This window comes from Cetorhinus maximus, chromosome 6 (assembly GCF_964194155.1).
Source record: "Cetorhinus maximus chromosome 6, sCetMax3.hap1.1, whole genome shotgun sequence".
Lineage (NCBI taxonomy): Eukaryota > Metazoa > Chordata > Chondrichthyes > Lamniformes > Cetorhinidae > Cetorhinus > Cetorhinus maximus.
In genome coordinates, this window is record NC_135884.1 from 142728395 (window position 1) to 142752518 (window position 24124).

At 44.8% G+C, this 24124-nt stretch overlaps 1 protein-coding gene and 1 pseudogene across 1 annotated transcript in view; both read right to left on the bottom strand.

Annotated features, from left to right (window-relative positions):
- LOC144682207 (meckelin-like) overlaps positions 1-24124 on the bottom strand; it is a 112289-nt gene that overhangs the window by 38010 nt on the left and 50155 nt on the right. The window contains exons 11-15 of the mRNA XM_078544613.1: positions 23922-23987; positions 22110-22254; positions 19518-19626; positions 15098-15191; positions 11806-11862 (exon numbers count right to left, since the gene is read on the bottom strand). Of these exons, the coding sequence (XP_078400739.1) occupies positions 11806-11862; positions 15098-15191; positions 19518-19626; positions 22110-22254; positions 23922-23987 (471 nt within the window). The remainder of the gene's footprint in view (positions 1-11805; positions 11863-15097; positions 15192-19517; positions 19627-22109; positions 22255-23921; positions 23988-24124) is intronic.
- On the bottom strand, positions 15989-19362 carry LOC144681431 (small ribosomal subunit protein uS5 pseudogene; annotated as a pseudogene).

Here is a 24124-nt window from a genome sequence, read left to right on the forward strand (position 1 = left end):
ATACTGTGGCTACAAGAGCAGGTCAGAGGCTAAGAATCGTGCGATGAGTAACTCACCTCCTGACTCCCCAAAGCCTGTCCACCATCTACAAAGCACAAGTCAGGAGTGTGATGGAATACTCCCCACTTGCCTGCATGAGTGCAGCTCCCACAACACTAAAGAAGCTTGACACCGTCTAGGTCAAAGCAGCCCACTTAATTGGCACCACATCCACAAACATTCACTCACTCCACCACCAATGCACATTAGCAGCATGTGTACCATCTACAAGATGCACTGCAGGAATTCACCAAGGCTCCTCTGACAGCACCTTCCAAATCCACAGCTACTATCATCTAGAAGGACAAGGGCAGCAGATAGATGGGAACACCACCACCTGGAAGTTCCCCTCCAAGTCACTCAACATCCTGGCTTGGAAATATATTGCCGTTCCTTCAAAATCCTGAAACTCCCTTCCTAACAGCACTGTGGGTGTACCTACACTACAAGGACTGCAGAGGTTCAAGAAGGCAGCTCACCACCACCTCTCTAAGGCAACTAGGGATGGGCAATAAATGCTGGCCCAGCCAGCGGAGCCAACATCCCGCGAATGAGTAAAAAAGCGGTTGAACTTAATGTTGAGTCCAGGAGTCTGTAAAGTGCCTAATCGGTAGATGAGGTGTTGTTCCTCCAGCTTGCGTTGAGCTTCACTGAAACATTGCAGCAGGCAGAGAACAGAAATATCAATATGAGAGCAAAGTGGTGAATTAAAATGGGAGGTTGCTAGTGGATTAAGCAGCGGTGTTCCACAAAGTCTACGTTTGGTCTGCCCAATGTCAAGGTGAGCGCATTGTGAGCAGTGAATACAGTGTGATAAATTGAAAGATGTACAAATAAATCGATGCTTCACCTGGAAGGAGTGTTTGGGGCCTTGGACAGTGAGGAGAAAGGAGGTGGAAGGGCAGGTATTGTACCTCCTGCGATTGCAAGGGAAGGTCCATAGGAAGGGGACAAGGTGTTGGAGGTGATAGAGGAGTAGATCAGGGTGTCACGGAGGGAACAGCTCCTTCCGAATGCTTAAAGGGGAGGGAAGGGGAGGGGAAGATGTGCTCTGAAGGAGAAATCAGAACAACTGATGTCTATACAGCAACTATAATGTAATAAAACATCCCACGACACTTCACATGAGCCTTATAAAACAAAGTAAGATACCGAGCCACATAAGGAGGTATTAGGTCAGATGACCAAAAGCTTGGTCAATGAGGTAGGTTTTAAGAAGATAATTGAGGTAAAGAGGCAGGAAGGCGTAGGGAGGGCATTCCAGAGCTTAGAGCCAAGACAGCTGAATGCACGGCCACCAACGGTGAAGCGATTAAAATTTGGAGGTCAGAATTAGAGGAGCACAGTTATCTCAGAGGGAGGAGATTGCAGAGATAGGGAGGCAACAAGACACAGAGGGGTTTGAAAACAAGGATGAGAATTTTAAAAACAGCGAAAAAGACACATGCAGCTGAAAGCTTGTATCCTGGGATGTCGTAATCAAGCTTAAACTGCTCATGGAGAGATAATAAAACAATAAAGAGTCCTCCCCGTGATTAGGAATGGGACAGGCCATCACACAAATCTTCACTGGCGGTGTGATTGGTTGGGCTGTAAATAGCCTCCCGGCATTGTGTGTTGATACTCGTTGTCGAAACTCAACACGGGGTAGTGACAGAGGGTAACCCATTCCACGGCAAGGAGTCAGCATGTTCAGCAGAAATAGGTCAGTAAAGAAAACTCGGTGGGGAAGGAAGGAGGAAAAGGATTCTTAATGACGACACGTCACCACCCGATGGCCCAATGGCCCGTTCCATTCCTGCCGTAGGGGTGGATTTTAACTCAGGAGCTGGTTTTCGGCGGGTGAACCACTCCACAGGGTTGGTATCCCACCTGAAACCAGGAGGCCACGCACAGGACAAGAGTGACATTTGGGAAGAGCGACCAGGCAAATGGTGAAGCTGTGGGGTGGATGGGGTTTGGGGGGAGGGGGGGGGTGTCGGAAAATGAGTCCAGGCCAAGGGGAAGCCTTGTGTGAGGATTAGAAGAGCACACCAGCTCCTCTTGGCCCCACGAAGGAAAGTTCTAGACTTACCTGGAGGGCCTCTTCTATACTGAGGACAACTTGCAGACCCTGCAGGAAAGCAAGACTAGGCTCTCCACCCAGGCACTGGTTAAAACTCTATTGGGATCCTATTGATGTAACCAGATACTGATTTTAATAAATTTATGATGCATGCTCCTTGCTATAGATGGCAGCTTCATCTGCCTGGGAAACCCCCACAGGTTATTTTGGAAAAGGTGTAGGATCTGAGCTGGTCAGTAAACCTGGTCATTTTTAACTATCCCGTCCCACTGGGCAGAAAGGGGTAAGATCAACCACTAACCATAACAACAATTTAATTTATACAGCTCCTCTACCAGCGTAGAACATCCCAAGGCCCTTGAATGAAGCAAAATAATTAGAGGTTTGACGAAGAGCATCAAAGGGACAAAACCACAGTGACAATGATGCTTGTTTACAGGAGAAATAAAGACAGAGACAGAATCTGCAACAGATAACTCCAAGAGACATTTGGCACAGGTTCAAGGCTGCAACATAATCCTCCAATCTGAATGTCTGTTTACTGTCTGTACCCAAACCCCTGATTGCCTTGTAACACTCTCAGACATTATTTACTCTCCAGGTTAACCATCAACCATTTGTTGAATTGACCAGTTCCTCACGCACTTTACTGTTTTTAATCCGTTGGTTTTGTCAAGATCTTTGTGACCAAGGGCTTTAGGTGAAGGAGGTTGGACCTTGGTCCGGTTACACGTTGTTATGGGATGTGGGTCAGGGTAGACTGTCACGGAAAAGCCTCACTAAATTTATCCAAGTTTTAAAAACAAACAGATAAGAAAGAGCATGATGTACAGGAATCCAACTGTAGCACCTAGATTGCACATCCACAGGAGTCACTTACTACGCCAGGGAAGTTGCATGGCGTGCATGAACTTTTATTTACAAATGTACAAAGTCATTCCACTTCAACGCCAGTTTCTATCAGTGTTTCTGGTGATGTCCCTAATTTCCCTACATATATAAAACAAGCCCTGGAATTGTGGTTGAATTGCTGGTTTCTGAGTTGATCACTTGATTAACAATGTCCAGTGCAAATGGTGACCATGTTAAACCGGGCATTCAGGCTCCAGAGCAGAGTTTATACATTAGTGATATTACACTTAATGCAGTCTTGTGTCTATCCAGCCAGAATGCCTATTGGCAATACTGTGCCAGAAAATGAGTTTGAGGTAGGAGGGACATACAACAAAGTCGATTTACTCAGCAGGGTCTATTTAAACGTCATACATCAAGCACTCCATAAAGTTTATTTAAAAACAGTCTCTACAAACTACAGCAAACAGAACTCATGACCAAAATTGCAGGAACATCTCTCAGTAAACCCAGGGTAATTTCTCCAGCACATTGCAGTGAGTGGTGGATAATAACCCAATGCAAATTACGTGTAAAATCAATCCCAGTCACTTACAGCAGCGTGGGCTACAGGGGTGATTGGCGGGAAGAATTACCCAATCATCTACTTTCTAACTGGGAATAGTCACTATATGCAGGCCTTTCTGCCCGGGTTAACTCCTCCATTAAACCAGTGGCCAGAGCTGAGTGTCTGTCCAGGAATGTTGCGAACACTAATTTCTATGTCTAGCTGCTCTTTCTCTCTGGTTACCCACTGATGCTAGAGGCGGACACTGAAGGATAGAACAGTTGAGGTGAAGTGCCAATCAATCAAAGAGCATCAATCGGCAGGAGTGTAGATCAGTCTCGTGTATTGTATGCATTTACTTCGCAGATTCACCTTATTCACCGTTATGATTTTTTTCAGTCTTTTTTGTCACTGTCGATATTTTTTTTTTTACTGTCAATCATTTGCTGGCAACATTTCATTATTAAACTTTACCGGCTAGTTCTAAGTAAAACAACAGGACTGAGGAGGCAAGGAGTGTATGAATCGGAAATAAGGAAAACTTAATAACAGTGAAAAATTAATAAGGAGATATGAACAACACCCAGCCCTGGAATAACCAAAATCAATTACAATTTAATGAAAAAAGGTGAACCAATTAAATCATTCCAATTGAATCACTCAGGATATACCCCGACACCCTTGCAAAATTCCCAATGCTTCCAGAACCCGGACTCCGCTCTCCAGTTACCTCAGATCCCAGGCTGTACCCATCCTCCCAAACAGCAAGGTGCTTTTATATAGCACCTCTAGAGTAGTAAATATCCCAAGGCACTTCATGGGAGTGGTTAACAAACCAAATATGACGCCAAGCCACATAAGGAAACGTTAGGGCGGGTGAACAAAGGCTTGGACAATGAGGTACCATAGATCGTTATACAGTTGATCTTAGAAGCTTCGAAAAATCCTTCCAAAATCGGGGATCGACTTCTCCGCCGAGTATAAGACATGAAAGGCTGAGCAGCAAAAAGAAAATGTTAATACTCAAGACTCTTCTCCATTGGAAGGCACTGAAAAACTGTACACCAGTTGTGTGGGAAGGGGCAAAGCCGAACTCTGTTTTTGGGGAGGAGGAATATTTTCAATATTGCATTTGATAAATCCAGTTTATTCTGGTGCCTTGCAATAGATATTTGTGCTAAAGGAAAAGAAAAGAAATTTATTTTTTAATTTTTGTTCATGGGATGTGGGTGTCTCTGGCTAGGCCAGCATTTATTGCCCATCCCTAATTGCCCTTGTTCAAAGGGCATTTAAGAGTCAGCCACATTACTGTGGGTCTGGAGTCACATGTAGGCCTTCCCTAAAGAACATTAGTGAATCAGATGAGCTTTTACTACAATTGGCAATGATTTCATGGTCATCATCAGGCTTTTAATTCTGGATTTTTATTGAATTCAATTTTCACCATCTGCCGTGGTGGGATTCGAACCTGGGTCCCCAGAGCATTATCCTGGGTCCCTGGATTACTAGTGACAACACCACAATTCCACTGCCTCCCCCACTTTCCGCCCAACTGCGCCCAGCAAATGAAATGAGAGACGCATGAACATACACTAAATTCTATTGCAAAAACTCAAGCCATTTCCTCCCTCTTTATAATATTCTACCAATTGAGAAACAAATTGAAAAAACACTTTTTCCCAAATCCCCCTTCCTCCCATAGGGCCATCTCTCACTTGTTTCTATATTGTGCTTTCACAGAGCACTGACCTTTATTCTGCTATTAACGCCTTCTGCTATCTTGTCTTTATGGCACTATCAGCACCTTCTTTACTCTTTACCACTACAGTTAACACTCCCTTTGCCTTGTGTCTATGACACCTTTGTCACTCTCCTTAGCTGTCACCTATCTCTGACCTTCTATCTTGCTCCACCTTGCTCCACTTAAACAACGTAAAATCCATCACATCACATTTGTACTTTAGCCCTGAGAAAAAGTCATATGGAGTCAGAACATTAACTCTCTTTCTCTCTCCACAGATGCTGCCAGCCCTGCTGAATTTTACCAGCATTTGTGTTCTTATTAACACATGGGACTGTTGATCTGCATTTGGCTAATTGAGACACATGTAACTCAATAAAAATTCATATTCCTGTTTTCAAATCATTCAAAATAGTGCAAAGTTAACATAAAAACTATTCGTTTATGAATAAGACTCAAAGTTTCTTTTAGGACGTACACCCAACTCCGATACCTTTAACATGTTTTTACTGTTGCCAGTGTCCCTGCCTCACGTTTCAGTGAATAACAAGCTCCCTGCAAAACTATTGCAGGTCACAGCAATCCCCAGAGCTGATGTAATAGAATGTACACACGCCACCCATGGAGCTATGACCACTGGATAAGACCATAAGACCATAAGACATAGGAGCAGAAATTAGGCCAATCGGCCCATCGAGTCTGCTCCGCCATTCAATCATGGCTGATAAGTTTCTCAACCCCATTCTCCCACCTTCTCCCCGTAACCTTTGATCCCCTTACCAATCAAGAACCTATCTATCTCGGTCTTAAATACACTCAATGACCTGGCCTCCACAGCCTTCTGTGGCAATGAATTCCATAGATTCACCACTCTCTGGCTAAAGAAGTTTCTCCTCATCTCTGTTCTAAAAGGTCTTCCCTTTACTCTGAGGCTGTGCCCTCGGGTCCTAGTCTCTCCTACTAATGCAAACATCTTCCCCATGTCCACTCTATCCAGGCCTTTCAGTATTCTATAAGTTTCAATCAGATCCCCCCTCATCCTTCTAAACTCCATCGAGTATAGACCCAGAGTCCTCAAACGTTCCTCATATGTTAAGCCTTTCATTCCTGGGATCATTCTCGTGAACCTCCCCTGGACCCTCTCCAGGGCCATCACATCCTTCCTGAGATACGGGGCCCAAAATTGCTCACAATATTCTAAATGTGGTCTGACCAGAGCCTTATAAAGCCTCAGCAGCACATCCCTGCTTTTATATTCTAGTCCGCTCGAAATAAATGCCAACATTGCATTTGCCTTCTAACTACCGACTCAACCTGCAAGTTAACCTTAAGAGAATCCTGGACTAGGACTCCCAAGTCCCTTTTCCAGATTTCTGAATTCTCTCCCCATTTAGAAAATAGTCTATGCCTCTATTCTTCCTACCAAAGTGCATGACCTCACACTTCTCCACGTTGTATTCCATCTGCCACTTCTTTGCCCATTCTCCTAACCTGTCCAAATCCTTCTGCAGCCTCCCCGCCTCCTCAATACTACCTGTCCCTCCACCTATTTTTGTATCATCTGCAAACTTAGCCAGGATGCCCTCAGTTCCTTCATCTAGATCATTAATGTATAAAGTGAAAAGTTGTGGTCCCAACACTGACCCCTGCGGAACTCCACTAGTCACCGGCCGCCATCCTGAGAAGGACCCCCTTATCCCCACTCTCTGCCTCCTGCCAGACAGCCAATCTTCTATCCATGCTAATACCTTGCCCCTAACACCATGGGCTCTTATCTTACTGAGCAGCCTCCTGTGCGGCACCTTGTCAAAGGCCTTCTGGAAGTCCAAGTAGATAACATCCATTGGCTTTCCTTTGTCTAACCTACTCGTTACCTCCTCAAAGAATTCTAACAGATTTGTCAGGCATGACCTCCCTTTGATGAAACCATGCTGACTTTGCCCGATTTTATCATGCACTTCCAAGTATTCTGAAATCTCATCCTTAATAATGGACTCTAAAATCTTACCAACAACCGAGGTCAGGCTAATCGGCCTGTAATTTCCTATCTTTTGCCTCACTCCCTTCTTAAACAGGGGGGGTTACATTAGCGATTTTCCAGTCCTCTGGAACCCTCCCTGACTCCAGTGATTCCTGAAAGATCACCACTAACGCCTCCACTATCTCTTCAGCTATCTCCTTCAGAACTCTGGGGTGTAATCCATCTGATCCAGGCGATTTATCCACCTTCAGACCTTTCAGTTTTTCTAGCACCTTCTCCTTGGTAATGGCCACCATACTCACCTCTGCCCCCTGACTCTCTTGAACTTTGGGGATGTCACTCGTGTCTTCCACTGTGAAGACTGAAGCAAAGTACCTATTCAGTTCCTCTGCCATTTCTTTGTTCCCCACTACTACTTCTCCAGCGTCATTTTCCAGCGGCCCAATGTCCACTTTTGCCTCTCTCTTACCCTTTATATATCTAAAAAAACTCTTGCAATCTTCTTTTATATTCCTGGCTAGTTTACCCTCATATTTAATCTTCTCCCTCCTTATTTCTTTTTTAGTTATCCTCTGTTGGTCTTTGTAGGCTTCCCAATCCTCTGGTTTCCCACTGCTCTTCGCCACATTGTATGCTTTCTCTTTAGCTTTTATGCTGACCTGATTTCCCTTGTCAGCCATGGTTGCCTCGTCCTCCCTTTAGTATGCTTCTTCTTCCTAGGGATGAATTTTTGCTGTGTCTCCCAAATTACTCCCAGAAACTCCTGCCATTGCTGTTCCACTGTCTTTCCTGCTAGGCTCATCTCCCAGTCAATTCTGGCCAGCTCCTCCCTCATGCCTCTGTAGTTGCCTTTATTCAACTGTAATACCGTTACATCTGATTCCAGCTTTTTCCTCTCAAATTGCAGGGTAAATTCAATCATATTCTGGTCACTTCCTCCTAAGGGTTCCTTCACCTTAAGCTCCCTTATCAAATCTGCCTCATTACACATCACTAAATCTAGAATTGCCTGTTCCCTAGTGGGCTCCACCACAAGCCGCTCCAAAAAGCCATCTCGTAGACATTCCACAAATTCCTTTTCTTGGGATCCAATACCAACCTGATTTTCCTAGTCTACCTGCATATTGAAATTCCCCATGATCACTGTAACCTTGCCTTTCTTACATGCCTTTTCTATCTCCTGCTGTATCTTGTGCCCCACATCCTGACTACTGTTCAGAGGCCTGTACATAACTCCCATTATAGTTTTTTTACCTTTGTGGTTCCTCAACTCTACCCACACAGATTCTACATCATCTGACCATACATCATTTCTTGCTATCGATTTAAATTCATTTCTTACTAACAAAGCAACCCCACCCCCCTCTGCCAACCTGCCTATCTTTTCGATAGGATGTATATCCTTGGATATTTAGCTCCCAGTCCTGATCCCCTTGCAGCCATGTCTCCGTAATGCCCACCACATCATACCTGCCAATTTCAATCTGCACCACAAGCTCATTTACCTTATTTCGTATACTGCGTGCATTCAGATACAACACCTTCAGTCCTGTATTTCCCGTCCCCTTTCTCATTGTCAACCCTTTATCTGATGTGCTTGAAGTTAGATTCCTAGCCCTTTCCAAACACTCTGTCCTATTTTGTGTTCTGGAGACTTTAATATCTTCTCCCGGGCTCTCCTTTCTTTTCAGTTTTTTCATAATTTTCCATGAAGTTGAATCCACTCCCCAACACCCCCCACACGCTAACCTGATGCTTTGTTTCCCATTAGTCATACTTCTTGAAGTTTTACCCTTCCCTCCCCCCTACTTTCTAGTTTAAAGTCCTGTTGATAGTTTTACAGTTTACATAAAATGGTAAGAAAAATGTTAATAACCAAGACAAAAAAACTCACGTACATTTTATTGTAAATTCTCAACATGCTTTCAATCAATGATTTCTTCTAAAATTGTAAATCATCTTTTTTCATGTGATTATAAAGTTCAATGATGTTTCCTCAAGGTATGATTAAATTCGTACAGTAATACTGCATTTCAACTTTATTTTTAAACTTTTGAAACTGGTATAATCCAGGTAGCCTGAGGAACTTTATTAACAGAAAAGGACAGGGTGGGGGTTTTGTGGTGGTGGGGTGGGGACACTTTTAAGCTGAGTATAGCCCTAAACATGCATTTTGGCGCTGAAGAAATTGGGCTGCTTTATATTCCAGGTCGACCTATTCGCTGTGATCTACGGTAGATTTTAAATAATGCCTTAAAGGAGGTGAAGAGGGTTAGAGAAGGAATTCCAGAGTTTAGTGCCAATGCAGCTAAAAGGCAAGTAAAATCCCAGGCTCCAAAACCTCTCTTGCCCAATGCTCCCAGGTCTTAAGACCTGAGTGTTCAGAAAAGATAGGAAAGGGAAAAAGGGAGGAGGGGTGGCGTTTTTGATTAAGGAGAGTATTGCAGTACTGGAGAAAGAGGGTGTGTCAGAGGGTTCAAGGACAGAATCGATTTGGCTAGAGCTAAGGAATAAGAAGGGTGAAATTACATTGCTCGGTATAATATATAGACCACCAGCTAGTGGGAAGGATATAGAGGAACAAATCTGCAAGGAAATTACAGAAGAGATGTAAACATCGTAGAGTAGTTATAATGGGGGACTTTAATTACCCATATAATAGACTGGGATAGTGGTAGTGTAAGGGGCAGTGAGGGACAAGTGTTCCTAGATTGTGTTCAGGAGAATTTCCTACAGCAGTATGTGTCCAGTCCAACAAGAAAGGAGGCACTGTTAGACTTTGTTCTTCTCCGCTGATGCTGCCAGACCTGCTGAGTTTTTCCAGGTATTTCTGTTTTTGTTTTGGATTTCCAGCATCTGCAGTTTTTTGTTTTTACCTTTGGCACTGTTAGACCTGGTTCTTGGAAATGAGGTGGGCCAAGTAGATCAAGTGACAGTAGGGGAACATTTGAGGGACAGTGATCATTGTATCATAAGGTTTAGGATGACGGTGGAAAAGGTTATTGGTCAATCCAGAGTAAGAATAATCAACTGGCACAGAGCTGACCTCAATAGGGTAAGAATGGACCTGGGTCAGATAGACGGGAACCAAAGGTTGGTGGGAAAAACAGTTGCTGAACAATGGGCTACCTTCAAAGAGGAGATGGGTACAGTTAAGGTGTGTTCCCTCAAAAGGGAAGGGTAGAACAAACAAATCCAGAGCTCCCTGGATGACAAAGGAGATAGAAATTAAGTTAAAGAGGAAAAAGTGTGCTTACGACAGATGTCGGGGAGCAAATACAACTGAGAACCACGCTGAATACAGAAGGTTCAGAAGGAATGTGAAAAAAGCAAATACAAGAAGCAAAGAAGGATTATGAAAAAAGACTGGCAGCTAACATGAAAGGAAATCCCAAAGCATTCTACAAGCACATCAATAGTAAATGGGTGGTAAAAGGAGGAGTAGGGCTGATTAGGAACCAAAAAGGGGATTTACACATAGAGGCAAGAGGCATGGCTGAGGTGTTAAATGAATACTTTGCATCTGTCTTTACTGATGAGGTAGATGCTGCCCAGGCCATGGTGACAGGTGAGGAAACTCAGCCACTGGACGGGTTTAAAATTGATAAGGAGGCGGTATTGGATAAGCTGTCAGTACTTAAAGTTGATAAGGCACCGGGATTGGATGAGATGCATCCAAGAATATCGAAGGAAATGAGAGTGGAAATTGCAGAGGCACTGGCAATAATCTTTCAATGTTCCCTGGATTCGGGGGAGGTGCCGGAGGACTGGAAAATTGTAAACATTACGCCCTTAATCAAAAAAGGTTGTAAAAGATCTGCCCTGCAATTACAGACCAGTCAGTATCTCCTGTATATGCAGATATCAGAAATTCTTCTCCTTCCCAATCCTTACCACTCTGTTTATCTCAGTTTATAAAACTAGAGAAGGAATTAGGAGAATGTATGGAAGGAACAGAGGGATGTTACGATCGGGAATGTACCGCCCTGAAAGGTGATGGAATCAGACTCCATAGGAACTTTCAAAAAGCTGCTGGACATGATGGGGGGGCCAGTTTGTAGGGTTAAAAGGAAAAAAGCTGGGGCATGTTTAAAGGTTCTTTCAAAGAGTGGGCACAGACATTATGGACCGAATGGCCTCCCCCTTTTGCAGTCCTACAGACTCTCGGCACCCTTCAAAATACAACTAGACCCTGAGACCCGCAGCCGAGCACTATCAGACCCCAGAGTCCCCTTTCCTAGGGCTTTAAGATCCAATGTCACCTAAAATGCTAATAAATCAGAGCCCCTAATAACACTCTTGTGGGATAACTTCTCTACTCTCCGACTCTCCATCCAGCATGGGTCTGCTAGTTAAAGAAAACTCAAAATAAATGGCATCTCTCAGCCAAAAGTATTATTTAATATTTGGCAAACGTTCCACAGGAGCTCTATGCAGAAACAATATGACTGAAAGGCAAAGAGATGATTACACGGGCTGAGGAGTTAACGCTGTCATGTTCTAATTATCCTTCAATAAGATTAATGGACAGAATCTGGTAAAATAAAGTGCAGCGTTGCGGGTTTTATCACAGTACTTACATCGGTGTCTCTCTTGTGTACAGCATAATTCATTTCATAGCGCACAGCAAATGTTACCTGGAGGAGAAAGCAATAAATAAGCAGTGAGGGAATCTTTCACAATTCTGCCAGCTCCTACAGGTATGCTGGGTAACCAAGGCAACGCTCATTACAGAAGCAATCCTTTCCTAGTGGCGACCCGCAAGCACGCGCCACAGCTAAAGATATTATGCCTCGAGTATTTTCCAGGAGCATTCTTGGTTTATCAGAAGGTTATTCATCCCTTTTCAAATCACTTTGTTTATTGTATTATGACCTCATTGCAAAGATGAAAATTGGGCCAAATCAAGTCCCCAACTGCAAGTGCACAGCACAGCTCTCTTCCCACTTTCACTCTGCAAAGTTCAGCAGAAGCTTCATTATCCAGAGAGTGGTTAGAATGTGGAACTCACTACCACAAGGACTAGTTGAGGTAAATAGCATAGACACATTTAAGGGGAAGCTAGATAAATGGCAGAGGAGTTGAATAAATACTTTGCTTCAGTCTTCACGGTAGATTCCAAGGAAGTATTCCAATGCTAAGTAATCAAGGGGCAAAAGAGGAGGAGGAAATAAATACAATCACTATCACTGGAGAAGAAGTACAAGGGAAACAAATGGGGCTAAAGGCCGATAAATCCCCTGGACCTGATGAATTGCATCCTAGGGTATTAAAGGAAGTAGCTAGAGAGATAGTGGACGCACTGGTAGTAATCTTCCGAGAATCCTTAGATTCTGGAAAAGTCCCAGGGGATTGGAAAACTGCCAACGTAACACCCTTATTCAAAAAGGGAGGGAGACAAAAAACAGGCAACTATGGGTCAGAAAGCTTAACATCTGTCATTGGGAAAATGTTAGAGTCTATTATAAAGGATGTAATAGCAGAGCATTTAGAATTACATAATATAATCAAGCAGAATCAGCATGGCTTCATGACGAGGAAATTATGCCTGACAAATTTATTATAATTCTTTGAGGAGGTAATAAGCAGGATAGGTAGATAGAGGGGAATCAGTATACATGATATAATTGGATTTCCAAATGATGTTCGATAAGGTACCGCAAATGGGGCTACTTAATAAGATAAGAGCCCATGGTGTTGGGGGTAGTATAATAGCATGGATAGAGGGTTGGCTAACTAATAGAAGATAGAGAGTTGGGATAAGGGGGGTATTTTCAGGACGGCAACCTGTAACTAGTGGAGTGCCGCAGGGATCAGTGCTGGGGCCTCAATTATTTACAATATATATTGACTTAGATGAGGGAAGTGAATGTACTATCGCCAAGTTTGCGGATGATACAAAAGTAGGTGGAAAGGCAAGTGGTGAGGATGACACAAGGAGTCTACAGAGGGGTATAGACTGGTTAAGTGAGTGGGCAAAAAAATGGCAGACGGGATATAATGTGGGAAAATGTGAAGTTATGCACTTTGCAGGAAGAATAGAGAAGCTGAATATTATTTAAATGGAGAAAGACTGAAGAAGGCTGTAGCACAGAGGGATTTGGGGGTCCTTGTGCATGAATCCCAAAAAGCTAACATAAAGTTCAACAGGAAATAGGAAAGGCGAATGAAATGTTGGCCTTTATTTCAAAGGGAATGCAGTAGAAAAATAGGGAAGTCTTGCTAAAACTATACAAGACACTAGTTAGACCACAACTAGAATACTGTGAACAGTTTTGGGTCCCTTAACTAAGGAAAGACACACTGGCATTGGAGGCAGTCCAGAGAAGGTTCACTAGGTTGATTCCGGTTATGGAGGGATTTTCTTATGAGAAGAGATTGAGTAGTTTGGGCCTGTACTCATTGGAGTTTAGAATGAGAGGTGACCTTATTCAAACACATAGGGAAGAATTATCCCCCCGTTGGGGGGGAAATTCAGGGGCGGCCGCGCCTCCGATCTGCGCCCCCAATCGGGGGCATGCCGCCATTTTACCTGGGCAGGCCAATTAAGGCCCACCCAGTGTGACGTCCGCCAGGAAGCGTCACGCGGTCCCTGTCTGGGCGGGGGTGGATTCCCTAAGCCGAGAGTGGACTCTTTCACGCATGCGCACGAAAGAGCGCACTGATCTCCTTGAGGCTAGGTGCTGCCTCAAGGAGATCGGCGCCAAATTCAAAAATGTGAAATATAGAAAAATAAAAATTCCCTGGCATGTCCCCTCATGTGATACTGTCACATGAGTTGGGAAATGTCCATCACTTTCAATTAAGCTTTTATTAAATTTTTAAAAACCCACATGAAACCTCATCCTCGTGGATGAGGTTTTCATGCTTTTTCTGAAACCCGCCAGGGCTCCCGGCCTGCCCGCCGACCCTAAGGTTGGATAGGCAGGTCCATTAACTACTTGAATTAATTTTTAAATGGCATCAATTGGCCATTGACAGGTCGGCGGGCGCACAGCTGATTCGCTGCACCCCCGCCGACCTGAAAATTGAAATGACGCGGGGTGACGTTGGGAGTTCCGCCTGATGTCATCCTGCGCAATTTTACGCGTCGGCGAGTGGGCCCCGCCCCCCACTCGCCAAACTCAATATCCTGCCCATAAGATTCTTAGGGGGCTTGACAGGGTAGTTGCTGAGAGGTTGTTTCCCCTTCTGGGAGAGTCTAGGCCCAGAGGGCATAATCGCAAAGTAAGGGGGCGCCCATTTAAAACAGATGGAGGAGAAATTTCTTCTCTCAGAGGGTAGTGAATCTATGGAGTTCTTTACTGCAGAGGGCTGTAGAAGCTGGGTTGTTAAGTGCATTCAAGGTGGAGATGGACAGATTTTTAATCAGTAAGGGAATTGAGGGGTATGGGGGAAAAGGCAGGAAAGTGGAGTTGAGGATTATCAAATCAGCCATGATCTCATTGAATGGCAGAGCAGACTCGATGGGCCGAATGGCCTACGTCTGCTCCTATGTCTTATGGTCCCGTGCAGGAGAAAGGAATTAGAAGGCTATGTTTGTACGATTAGATGAAGAGGAGTGGGAGGAGGCTCATATAGAGTGTCAATACCAGCATGGGCCGGATAGCCTATCAGAAAGATGGCCCTTCCAACAATACAGCACTCCCTCAGTACTAACACTGGAGCAGACTCATCACGCTGAGCCCTACTCAAACTCATTATTTCCCTGGGCTTCACTATCTCCCCTTCCATTTTGTAAAGGCTGAGGAGTGTAGGCTTCAATAAAAAAAGCAAAACAGAGGAATAACATGAGCAGGTTACACGCTTGTCCACTTTGTTGGACAAATTGAGGTTAGAAGCGGTGTGCATGGTAGTGAAAACTGAACATACTTGCGCTTGTGCACGGAGATCCTGTACTTGAGCATATTGTACTGTCAGTAAAAATGGCGGCTCTCTGGTTGGGTTCCTTGTCGGTAGGTAGGTCCTATACAAAGACATATAAAAGGATTGAAAGTAGCTGACAGAACCAGACAGGGCCCCTTTGCTTTGTCAAAACGCTTTTTTGTTCAAAACAAAAACTGCTGGAACATCCACAGGGGCATCAGCAAAACGCTTAATAATTTACTACTGACTAGAACATAATCAAGATTAACCCACCCACCTTCCAAGTGTCTGGTTACCCCATTAAAAAAGGCATAGAGAGGCACTGGAGAAAGTGCAAGGTTTGTAAGGATAATGCCAAAAATGTGATGTTATATCTATCAGGAAAGGATGGACAGGCAGGGCCCCCTTCTCTTGAAAAAGAATTAGGCCAACCCTCAGCCATCTGAGCTTTTTAAAATCATGAAAGGTTTTGTTAAGGGTGGATATAGGGAGAATATTTCCACCTCTGGGGGAAAAGCAAAACTACAGGCCATCAATATAAGAAAATCAAGACAAATTCCAGTAGGGAATTCAGAAGAAACTTCTTTATCCAGAGAGCAGTGAGAATGTAGAATTTGCTGCCATAAGGAGTGGCTGAAATGAATTAAGGGGGGAGCTGGACAAGCACTTAAAAGAGAAAGGGGTAGAGGGTTGTGTTGAGGAAGAATGAGTCCAAAGCTGGCCTGTACCTTAAAACAGGTTTCAAGACAGCAAAGCAAAATCACAGACCCTCCAGCTCCTCCCAGACACTCAGAGACAACATCGCCGCTGGGTGGCCTCGAACCACCAACCTTTCGATTAACAGCCGAACGCGCTAACCAATTGTGCCACAGAGACCAACTCCCAGACACTCAGGTCTTTATTTTATTCTTTGTATAAAACACTTTTATGTTGCTGGAGCAACAGCCGACTGGGACCTTTGGACAGACACGGGTGTGGGTCTTGGCCAGATGATCAGTGAATTCCTGGTATGGGGCCTTGGTAAACACAGTCTCTTTCCACAGATCTGGGGTCAGGTAACTGTAGGTCTTAGAGATGGCATCAAAAGTAGCTTTAGCAAAGTTGCCCAGTGTGGCTGTGCAGCCTCTGGCTGAGGTGTAGCAATGGTCGATACCAGCCATCTGAAGCAGTTTCTTGGGTACGGGGGCTGAGACAATACCAGTACCACGAGGTGCAGGGATAAGACGTACCAAGACTGAACCGCAACGACCAGTCACCTTGCATGGTACGGTATGTGGCTTTCCAATTTTGTTACCCCAGTAACCCCTCCTTACAGGGATGATTGACAGCTTCGCCAGAATAATAGCTCCACGAATGGCAGTGGCCACTTCCTTGGAACACTTGACACCCAGTCCAACATGTCCGTTATAGTCACCAATAGCAACAAAAGCCTTGAACCTTGTGCGTTGACCAGCACGGGTTTGCTTCTGGACAGGCATGATCTTGAGAACCTCGTCCTTCAAGGCCGATCCCAGGAAGAAGTCAATGATTTCAGACTCCTTGATAGGAAGGGAGAAGAGGTATATTTCCTCCAGAGTTGACACTCAGAGTGAACTGGTTTCTATACTCTTACAATGATTCCCTAATACTTGCCCAATTGAGCACAGCTATGCCTAATTACCAATTTAAAGCACGTATTTCATTGCAACACAAATTCAACATTAACAGGTTATGCTGATAGAGTTAGATGGGGAATGATGGGAGGAGGCTCGAGTGGAGTATAAATGCCAGCATTGACTGCTTGGGCTGAATGGCCTGTTTCTGTGCCACATGTTCTAGGTAAATTTATGTTAAAAATTCAACATCTAGCTGGCTATTCCTCTTTAGAAAAGGTAACATTTTCTCCCAAAAACTTAGCAAACCCCCTCAAACGTTAATGCCCTCAAGTGCGGGACAGTCCTGCTGATTGAGATAACAGGGTTGGTTTCACCCTAGCCCGGGCATTTACCCAAGGATCACGTCAGTCGATCTCCAACGATATGTCAGCCCAGAAAATGTTGGTTTAAAGTTTGGTTCCCATTTAAACAACAAATAGAAGGTTGGTGTTCAGAAAGGTTTCTGCTGCAAGCTATTTTATTATAAGTGGGTTTTTTTTTGTGTTAAGTTTTTCAAAGCAGCTTTAAGGTTTTCAAATAAGACTTTCCTCTTTGTTAGTCATTTGAAGAATTACGAATAAAGCTGACAGCAGCGCCCCCTGTAGAAAAAAGCAGCAAATATCAATAATATATTTATTTGACCAGCACAACACGGCACAACATTGTCATACAAGGCTGCCACCATTTTAAAAAATTTATTCTTTGGGCAGCATTTATTGCCTATCGCTAATTGTCCTTGAGAAGGTGGTGGCGAACTGCCTTCTTGAACTGTTGCAGTTTGTGTTGTGTCGACACACCCACAGTGCTGTTAGGGAGGGAGTTCTGGCATTTTGACTCAGCAACAGTCAAGAAACGGTGATATATTTCCAAGTCAGAATGGTGTGTGGCTTGGAGGATCAGTGGGGAAACTTTCAGGTGTTAGTGACCCTTTGATCCTGCTGCCCTCGTCTCTCTAGGGGTTAGAGGTCATGAGCTTGGAAGGGACCATTGAAGAAACCTTGGTGAGTTGCTGCATCCAATAACCTTGTGTGGATGGACTCTTTTCATTTACTGAAATGCATTATCACATTAGTGACCTGATTATGCAGGTGCTTGCTGGTGCCATGAGAGTGCCTCTATTTTATGTCTTACCAGCCTCCAAATCAATCTAGGCTCAGCTCCTGCTGTCACAGTCAAGATTCCTGACTGCACTGTTCTACTAAAGCACCTTGTGTAGCCATTAGCCTACAATACTAGGGGTTAGAGGCCAGCAAGGCAGGGGATCTGTACCAAGGTAGGTTTGTTCAGATTTGGACAAGTCCCGGGAAACTTGTGCCGATGTGTATCAGTCTTCAATTGCATTTAAGTGCCCTGTCATGAGAACATGGGTAACCCTCCTGGGAGATGAGTGCGGGATGGATTTTTCTTGAGATTGTGACTTGAGATGGGAGACACCATTCTGTAGAATTTTCACTGTTCAGCATTAAACGTAGTTGGAAACTCGGGGTGAAATTTCACTTTAAATTCTCCCACAAGAAGTCTCACACAACCAGCCGGCCCTCCCGCTCGAGCAGGTTCTCCCACCCAGAGATCGGCTAATTGGAAAACTGGGGGTGGGAATCAAACATAAGAGGACATAACCTTAATATTAGAGTTAGGCTATTTAGGAGGGAAATCAGGAAGCACTTTTGGACACAAAGTGCTATGAAAATCTGGAACTCTCTCCCCAAAAGGCTATAGATGCTGGGATAATTAGTGCCTTCAAGATTGAGGCTGGTAGTTTTTTTGTTAGGTAAGGTTATGCAGTGATATGGAGCTAAGGCAGGTAAATGAAGATGAGATGCATATCAGCCATGATCTAACTGAATGATGGAGCAGGCTAAAGGAGGTGAATGACTTCCTCCCATTCCTAATGTTGCTATCATCCCATGATTTTCCGATAAATCACGGTCTCCCGGGTCCTGTCAGCAACAATGACTCACTAGATTAATTAACACTGCTAATGATACAGCCTTGGGTTATACTCTCACGCTGCCCTATATCCATCTACTTGTACGAAACAACTTCCAAAAAAGAAAGCACTTCTACTTTCTATGCGATAGCATAAATTAAGAATTACAAATAGTCAGTTCAATGTATGAGTCCAATTCCTGCAAGGAAGATTTTTCATTGGAACACAGAAGGCCCAATTATTCCTTAGCCAGTGCCATTCAGTTCTAAACTACCAAACTGATACCAAAGGTGAAATTTTCCAACATCTCACATAGAAGGAGCCGCAATAGACCATAAGGCCCCTTGAGTCTGCACCACTATTCTGTAAGATCATGGCTGATCTTCCACCTCAACTCTACTTTCCCACCCTAGCCCATATCCCTCAATCCCCAGACATCAATCTGGTGAGTCATTGTTGCTGACACCACTGACAGGACCTGGCAGACGATAATTTATCGGAAAATCATAGGGCGATATTATCTAAAATTCAGCACCTCAGGTGATGGAGCACTCCCTCAGTACTGCACTGGAGTACTCCTGCACCACCTCAAGAAATGGTTTCCAATTCTGTGGGGGCAGGTTGATCATACTGTAGCTGCCGTACACGGCCACGTTTCCTGGGAATTGTGCTGTATAAGGAAAAGCATGGATGGGTTCACTGATCATATCTCATCACCATCACATCTAGAGCTGGGATCAAGGGAGGTAAAACTGTGTAGGATCAGAGTACTGATTCTCTAATTATTGAAGCACAGAGCTCCTGGAATTCATTCTGCAACAAAGCCTCAGATAGAAGGATCCTGCAATGGCTATCCTCTCACCTTAGTACAATGTCTTTAGCATAGGTGACAGTGCTCGGTGGGTTACTAAGACTGCTCCTCCTCCCTGTCAACCCATCAACCAAAAAGAATCTCCGCAATGCTCCTGCTCCTGGAATCAAAAAGAAAAGAGAACCTTTCATTTGTATAGCACCTTGTACAACCTCAGGACATCCCAAAGTGCCTCACAGCCAATGGAGTTCAGTCATTTGTAATGTAGGAAACACGGCAGCCAATTTTCACACAGCAAGGTCCCACAAACAGCAATGTGATAATTAGCAGATAATCTGTTTTTGTGGTGTCTGTTAAGGGATAAATATTGGACAGAACACCAGGGATAATTCCCTTGCTCTCCTTCGAAATAGTACCACAGGATCTTATACATCTATCTAAGATAGGGGGTCATCAGTCTAATGTGTCGTCTATAAGATGGCATCTCTTTACAATGCAGCACTCCCTCAGCACTGCACTGGAGACTTAGCCTACATCTTTGTGCTCAAGACCTGAATTTTTACGATGGCAGGGTTTCCCTTCCTGCCAACCGAACAGTCAGCGGGGGAACACATCCCCGTTGATTCCAAGTGACCTGCAGCCATTTCACGCTCGAATGATTGGCCGGCAGTTCTCCAATCCTTGCAGTGACAACAGCTGTAGTGGTCTAAAGAGGAACTTCAGGAAGATGCCTGAGCCTAAGTCCTGGGTCCGGAGGACAAGGTAAGTTTTAGGGCTCCCAGGGCAGGGAGGGTAGGGAAGGCCAGGGTAGTAGGGGGAACAAAGGGGGCAATTGGGGTGGTGGGGGAGAGGCCGGTGGGGGAGGGAGGTCCTGCGGCTTCAGGACCTTAAGTTGGGGGTGGGGGGACACACATGTGGTCAGAAGGGAATTCTGATGGAGCCAAACCATCTTCCCATCCGAGATCTAAGCCTATTCTTTTTCAGGCTTTCCCACGCCAGGTAAATCCTCCCGCCAGCCTAAAAATTGAGGCTGGGTGGGAAACGGCCCTTAACTGGCCAACAACTAGCCACTTAAGGGCCTCAACTGGGGCAAGGGTGGGCGTCCCGTCCAAGGCCTTGCCCACCCCAGCGTCAAATCGCTGTGGGGCCGGGGTGGGCGGGAACCCAGAGGGAATGCCGCGCCTTCAATTTCACACTCCCCCCCGCCCGCCTTAAAAGCCGCCAGCGAGGGAGCGAGAAATTCAGGACCAAGTCTCTGACTCAGAGGAGAGAGTTACTAGCTCAGCTACAACCAATACACAGGCTGAGTATCCTGTCGCTATGGGTTTCTACTGCACCACCCTTCATATTAACCAGTGTTTTCCTTGTTGAAAGCTCTGGCAGAACTTGGAAACAACTCTTATCAGTAAAAGTGACCATTAAGCTGTCAGATTGTTGTAAAAATCCAACTGGTTCACTTGATATCCTTTGGGAAGAAAACCTGATGCCTTTATCCAGTTGGACCTCTGCACGTTCTCAGACCAACATGTTTGTCTCTTAACCTCCCTCTGGTGGTGCCCAATCTCACCATTGAAGTCAAGGCAACTGGGGATGGGCAATAAATGCCGGGCTTGCCAGTCAGGTTGACAGGTCAAGACTGAATAGAACTTTCCGATAAATGAATAAATATGCTGTAATTTAGGAATCAATCTATCATAAAGGAAAACAATATGATTACCCTGGAGTTAATGAGACACATTGATCTGCCCCAGCAACAGTCAGGTCACCACTAGCACTGAAGCAATTAACTCAACCCACCACAACAGTGGAGGCTGAACCTGGAACTCCGGCCTTGCCACACACCCCGCCCCTCCACCCCCACAAAACTCCCTGGTATATATGGCGGACTGTCATACCGGTCAATCCATATAGCCATTGTGCACCAGGCACCTCCACACAGAGTTCATACCACTGCTACTTTCATATGACAGGGAAGCGTATAATGGGAGTTTGTCTATTCAATGGGTCTCCTGAGATGCTGAGTGGAGAAATGAGGTGCCTCTTAAGTTTGCCATGGATACAGCGAATATAGAAAACTCAGGAAGAGTTTGTATGGCTGTGCTCTTCTCTCTGTCTGAATTTCTTGTATCTGCTGCACTCAGGCACAGAAACAGAAAAAGTTCTCGTCACCTACAGAAGGGATCAAAATTCGGAACAAGGGATGTGATGTGATCCATGGTCTGGGACTCACGGCCACAATCACACTTCGGGCTGCTGCTCATCTTCTAACTATGGAGTAGGTGACCACGCGGTCCACGCCCAATGTAGATTCAGTTGAGCGCAGTCCACTGTCTTCAAGAGAGTTCAAACCTGGGATCTCTGATGTTGGGTCAGTGATGAGGTGTTGGTTCGTTATGCTTCTGTGTCCATGATTCCGTCCATCTGGGTAGTGGGGTAATATCAGCTGAATGAATATTAGCTGCTGTTTCCAGAATGGCGTCAATGGATAGGAAGTTGTTGGCAACCTACAGGTCACCCTGTGCAATGGTTCATTGAGAACTTGGAGGCTAACGTCATCAAGAACACAACCAAATGCCTGTAAGTGGTCTCCCGGTCCGAAAAGGTATGACAGCATCAAAGCGTTAAATCAACACAGTGACTTACGTGTCCCACTCCTGCCTAGATTCAGATTGTGCACAGGGATGGGCCAGACCTTCTGGAGTCCTTGGCTATCATTGAACAGGAGGAAGAGCTCATAAAGGACAGGTTCTGGGAATCGGCTGAGAAGATCCGATATCTGCATCTTGCACTGAAATGAAACAATAAGATTCAGTTGCCTCCGAACACAGTCTCCACGTCCCTTTACGATTGCTCAAGAGATCATTTCGGCAGTTTGTCGGTTAGGTTAAGCTCAGAACTACAATCTCCTCTGAAAAAAACTGGCATTTTTTTGTTGTTGTTTATTCATTTAGATTAAACAGACTTGAGTTCAGCTACATGAATCAGTCCAACTCTAAAATAGCTCAATAGCATTTCAAAGGTCTAAATGTATGATACTGCTTATTTGGAAGTATTCCGAGGTTGGCTATTTCATGTGCGCCAATTGGAATGTACAACAGTGGCCGTGCCTGCAGCTGTTTAGATTCTAAGCTCTGGAATTTCCTCCCCAAACTGGCACCATTGGAGACCAAGGTAAAGATGTCCCCTGTGGGACATGCGTTTCGTAGTTAAATTAAAAAAATAAATAGTTTTTAGATTAAACTGATAAGAGAAAAGAAACACACCAATACCCCAGGCCTTGCTGTCGATGCGATGATCCCACTCCCATTCATAAGGCTGATTTTCCTTTGCTTACCTTTTCCCTCCAACAACCCACGAGGCTCACTGCTGGCAGTCGGAATAAGGAGCCCCAGAAGCCCAAGTTAGGCTGGCCTCTGACACTCGGGCTGAATTTTAACATGGGCTTTAGAACCCTTACGTCAGGGCAAGAAGTGGGTCATGAGGCTGCATTTGTCAGCAGCTGGACCTAACCTACCGCCCAATCAGAGGGACAGCAGCCCTGAAGCCTCAGCAATGCCATCAGGAGAGATGGTCGCAGATGGAGCATGCAGGAAACCTCAGGGCACTTCCAGCTAAGTTAAAAAAATAAAAAATTCAGGGGGGCCAAGGGAAAACCCTCCTGGAGGGGGTTAGTTTGGGCCTTGGGGGCTGCTTTCTCTGCCCACAGCCCCCTCGTTGGGCCACTCTGGCTCTGTTGGCCCCCTAGGGCTCCCACAGGGAAGCCGTTTCCATGAAGTTGGAGGCCTGCCCATCAGCAAAGTGCTGGTCCTTTAAATATGCAAATCAACTTCCCGCCTCCTCAGAGCAGGCATCCAATCCACCTGACAGTCTATTTTTAACGGATCCCAGGCCAGATGGTGAAATATGAAACTAGGCACAAATCCTTTTCTTGATGGTGGGTTTATTTACAGATTGCAGCTTTGCATATCTCTGCCCGCTACCTACCGACCAACGCAGTGTCCCAGCAGTCCCTCTTTATATGTGCTCGATATACTTAATCAATCAATAAATACCCTCCACCTGTTTATCCTTAACCTTAACAATACAATTAACATATCATTAACACCCACTGCTGGGAAAATTCCCAGACAATGGAACTGCACAGGGGGAGTCATCCCCACATGGCTCCCACTTCCCGGTTTGTGTGTTGGTTATCGGGTACATCCAATGAATGTCAAATCCATCCAATTCCTACACTCCAGCCAATGCTGGATTTTCTACTTCACTGACCGTAGTCACTAGCTCAGACAATGGAGATTTCCTTCCTTTACTGTTTGCGGGGATATTGGAAACACATTCCTTTATATACCACAGCCATGATTTCACTAGGATGAGTAAAGGGAGAAAATCTTTCTCAACACAGTTAGATTCCACACAGTCAACCAGGAAAATCTGCCCATGTTGATCTTTACTCACAGTCTGGACATAGGAAGAGCCAAATTTGTACGCTGCATCCAGCAATATTTGAGTGTCAGGGCATAGCTGTTAAAAATGATAAATATGTGCATTAGATAGATTGAAGTAATTACATGGCTGTAATGTAAAATAACTTTATTATTTCTCGAAATCTTATCGCACCTTTAACATGACGAAACACCCCAAGGCGCTTCACAAGAGCA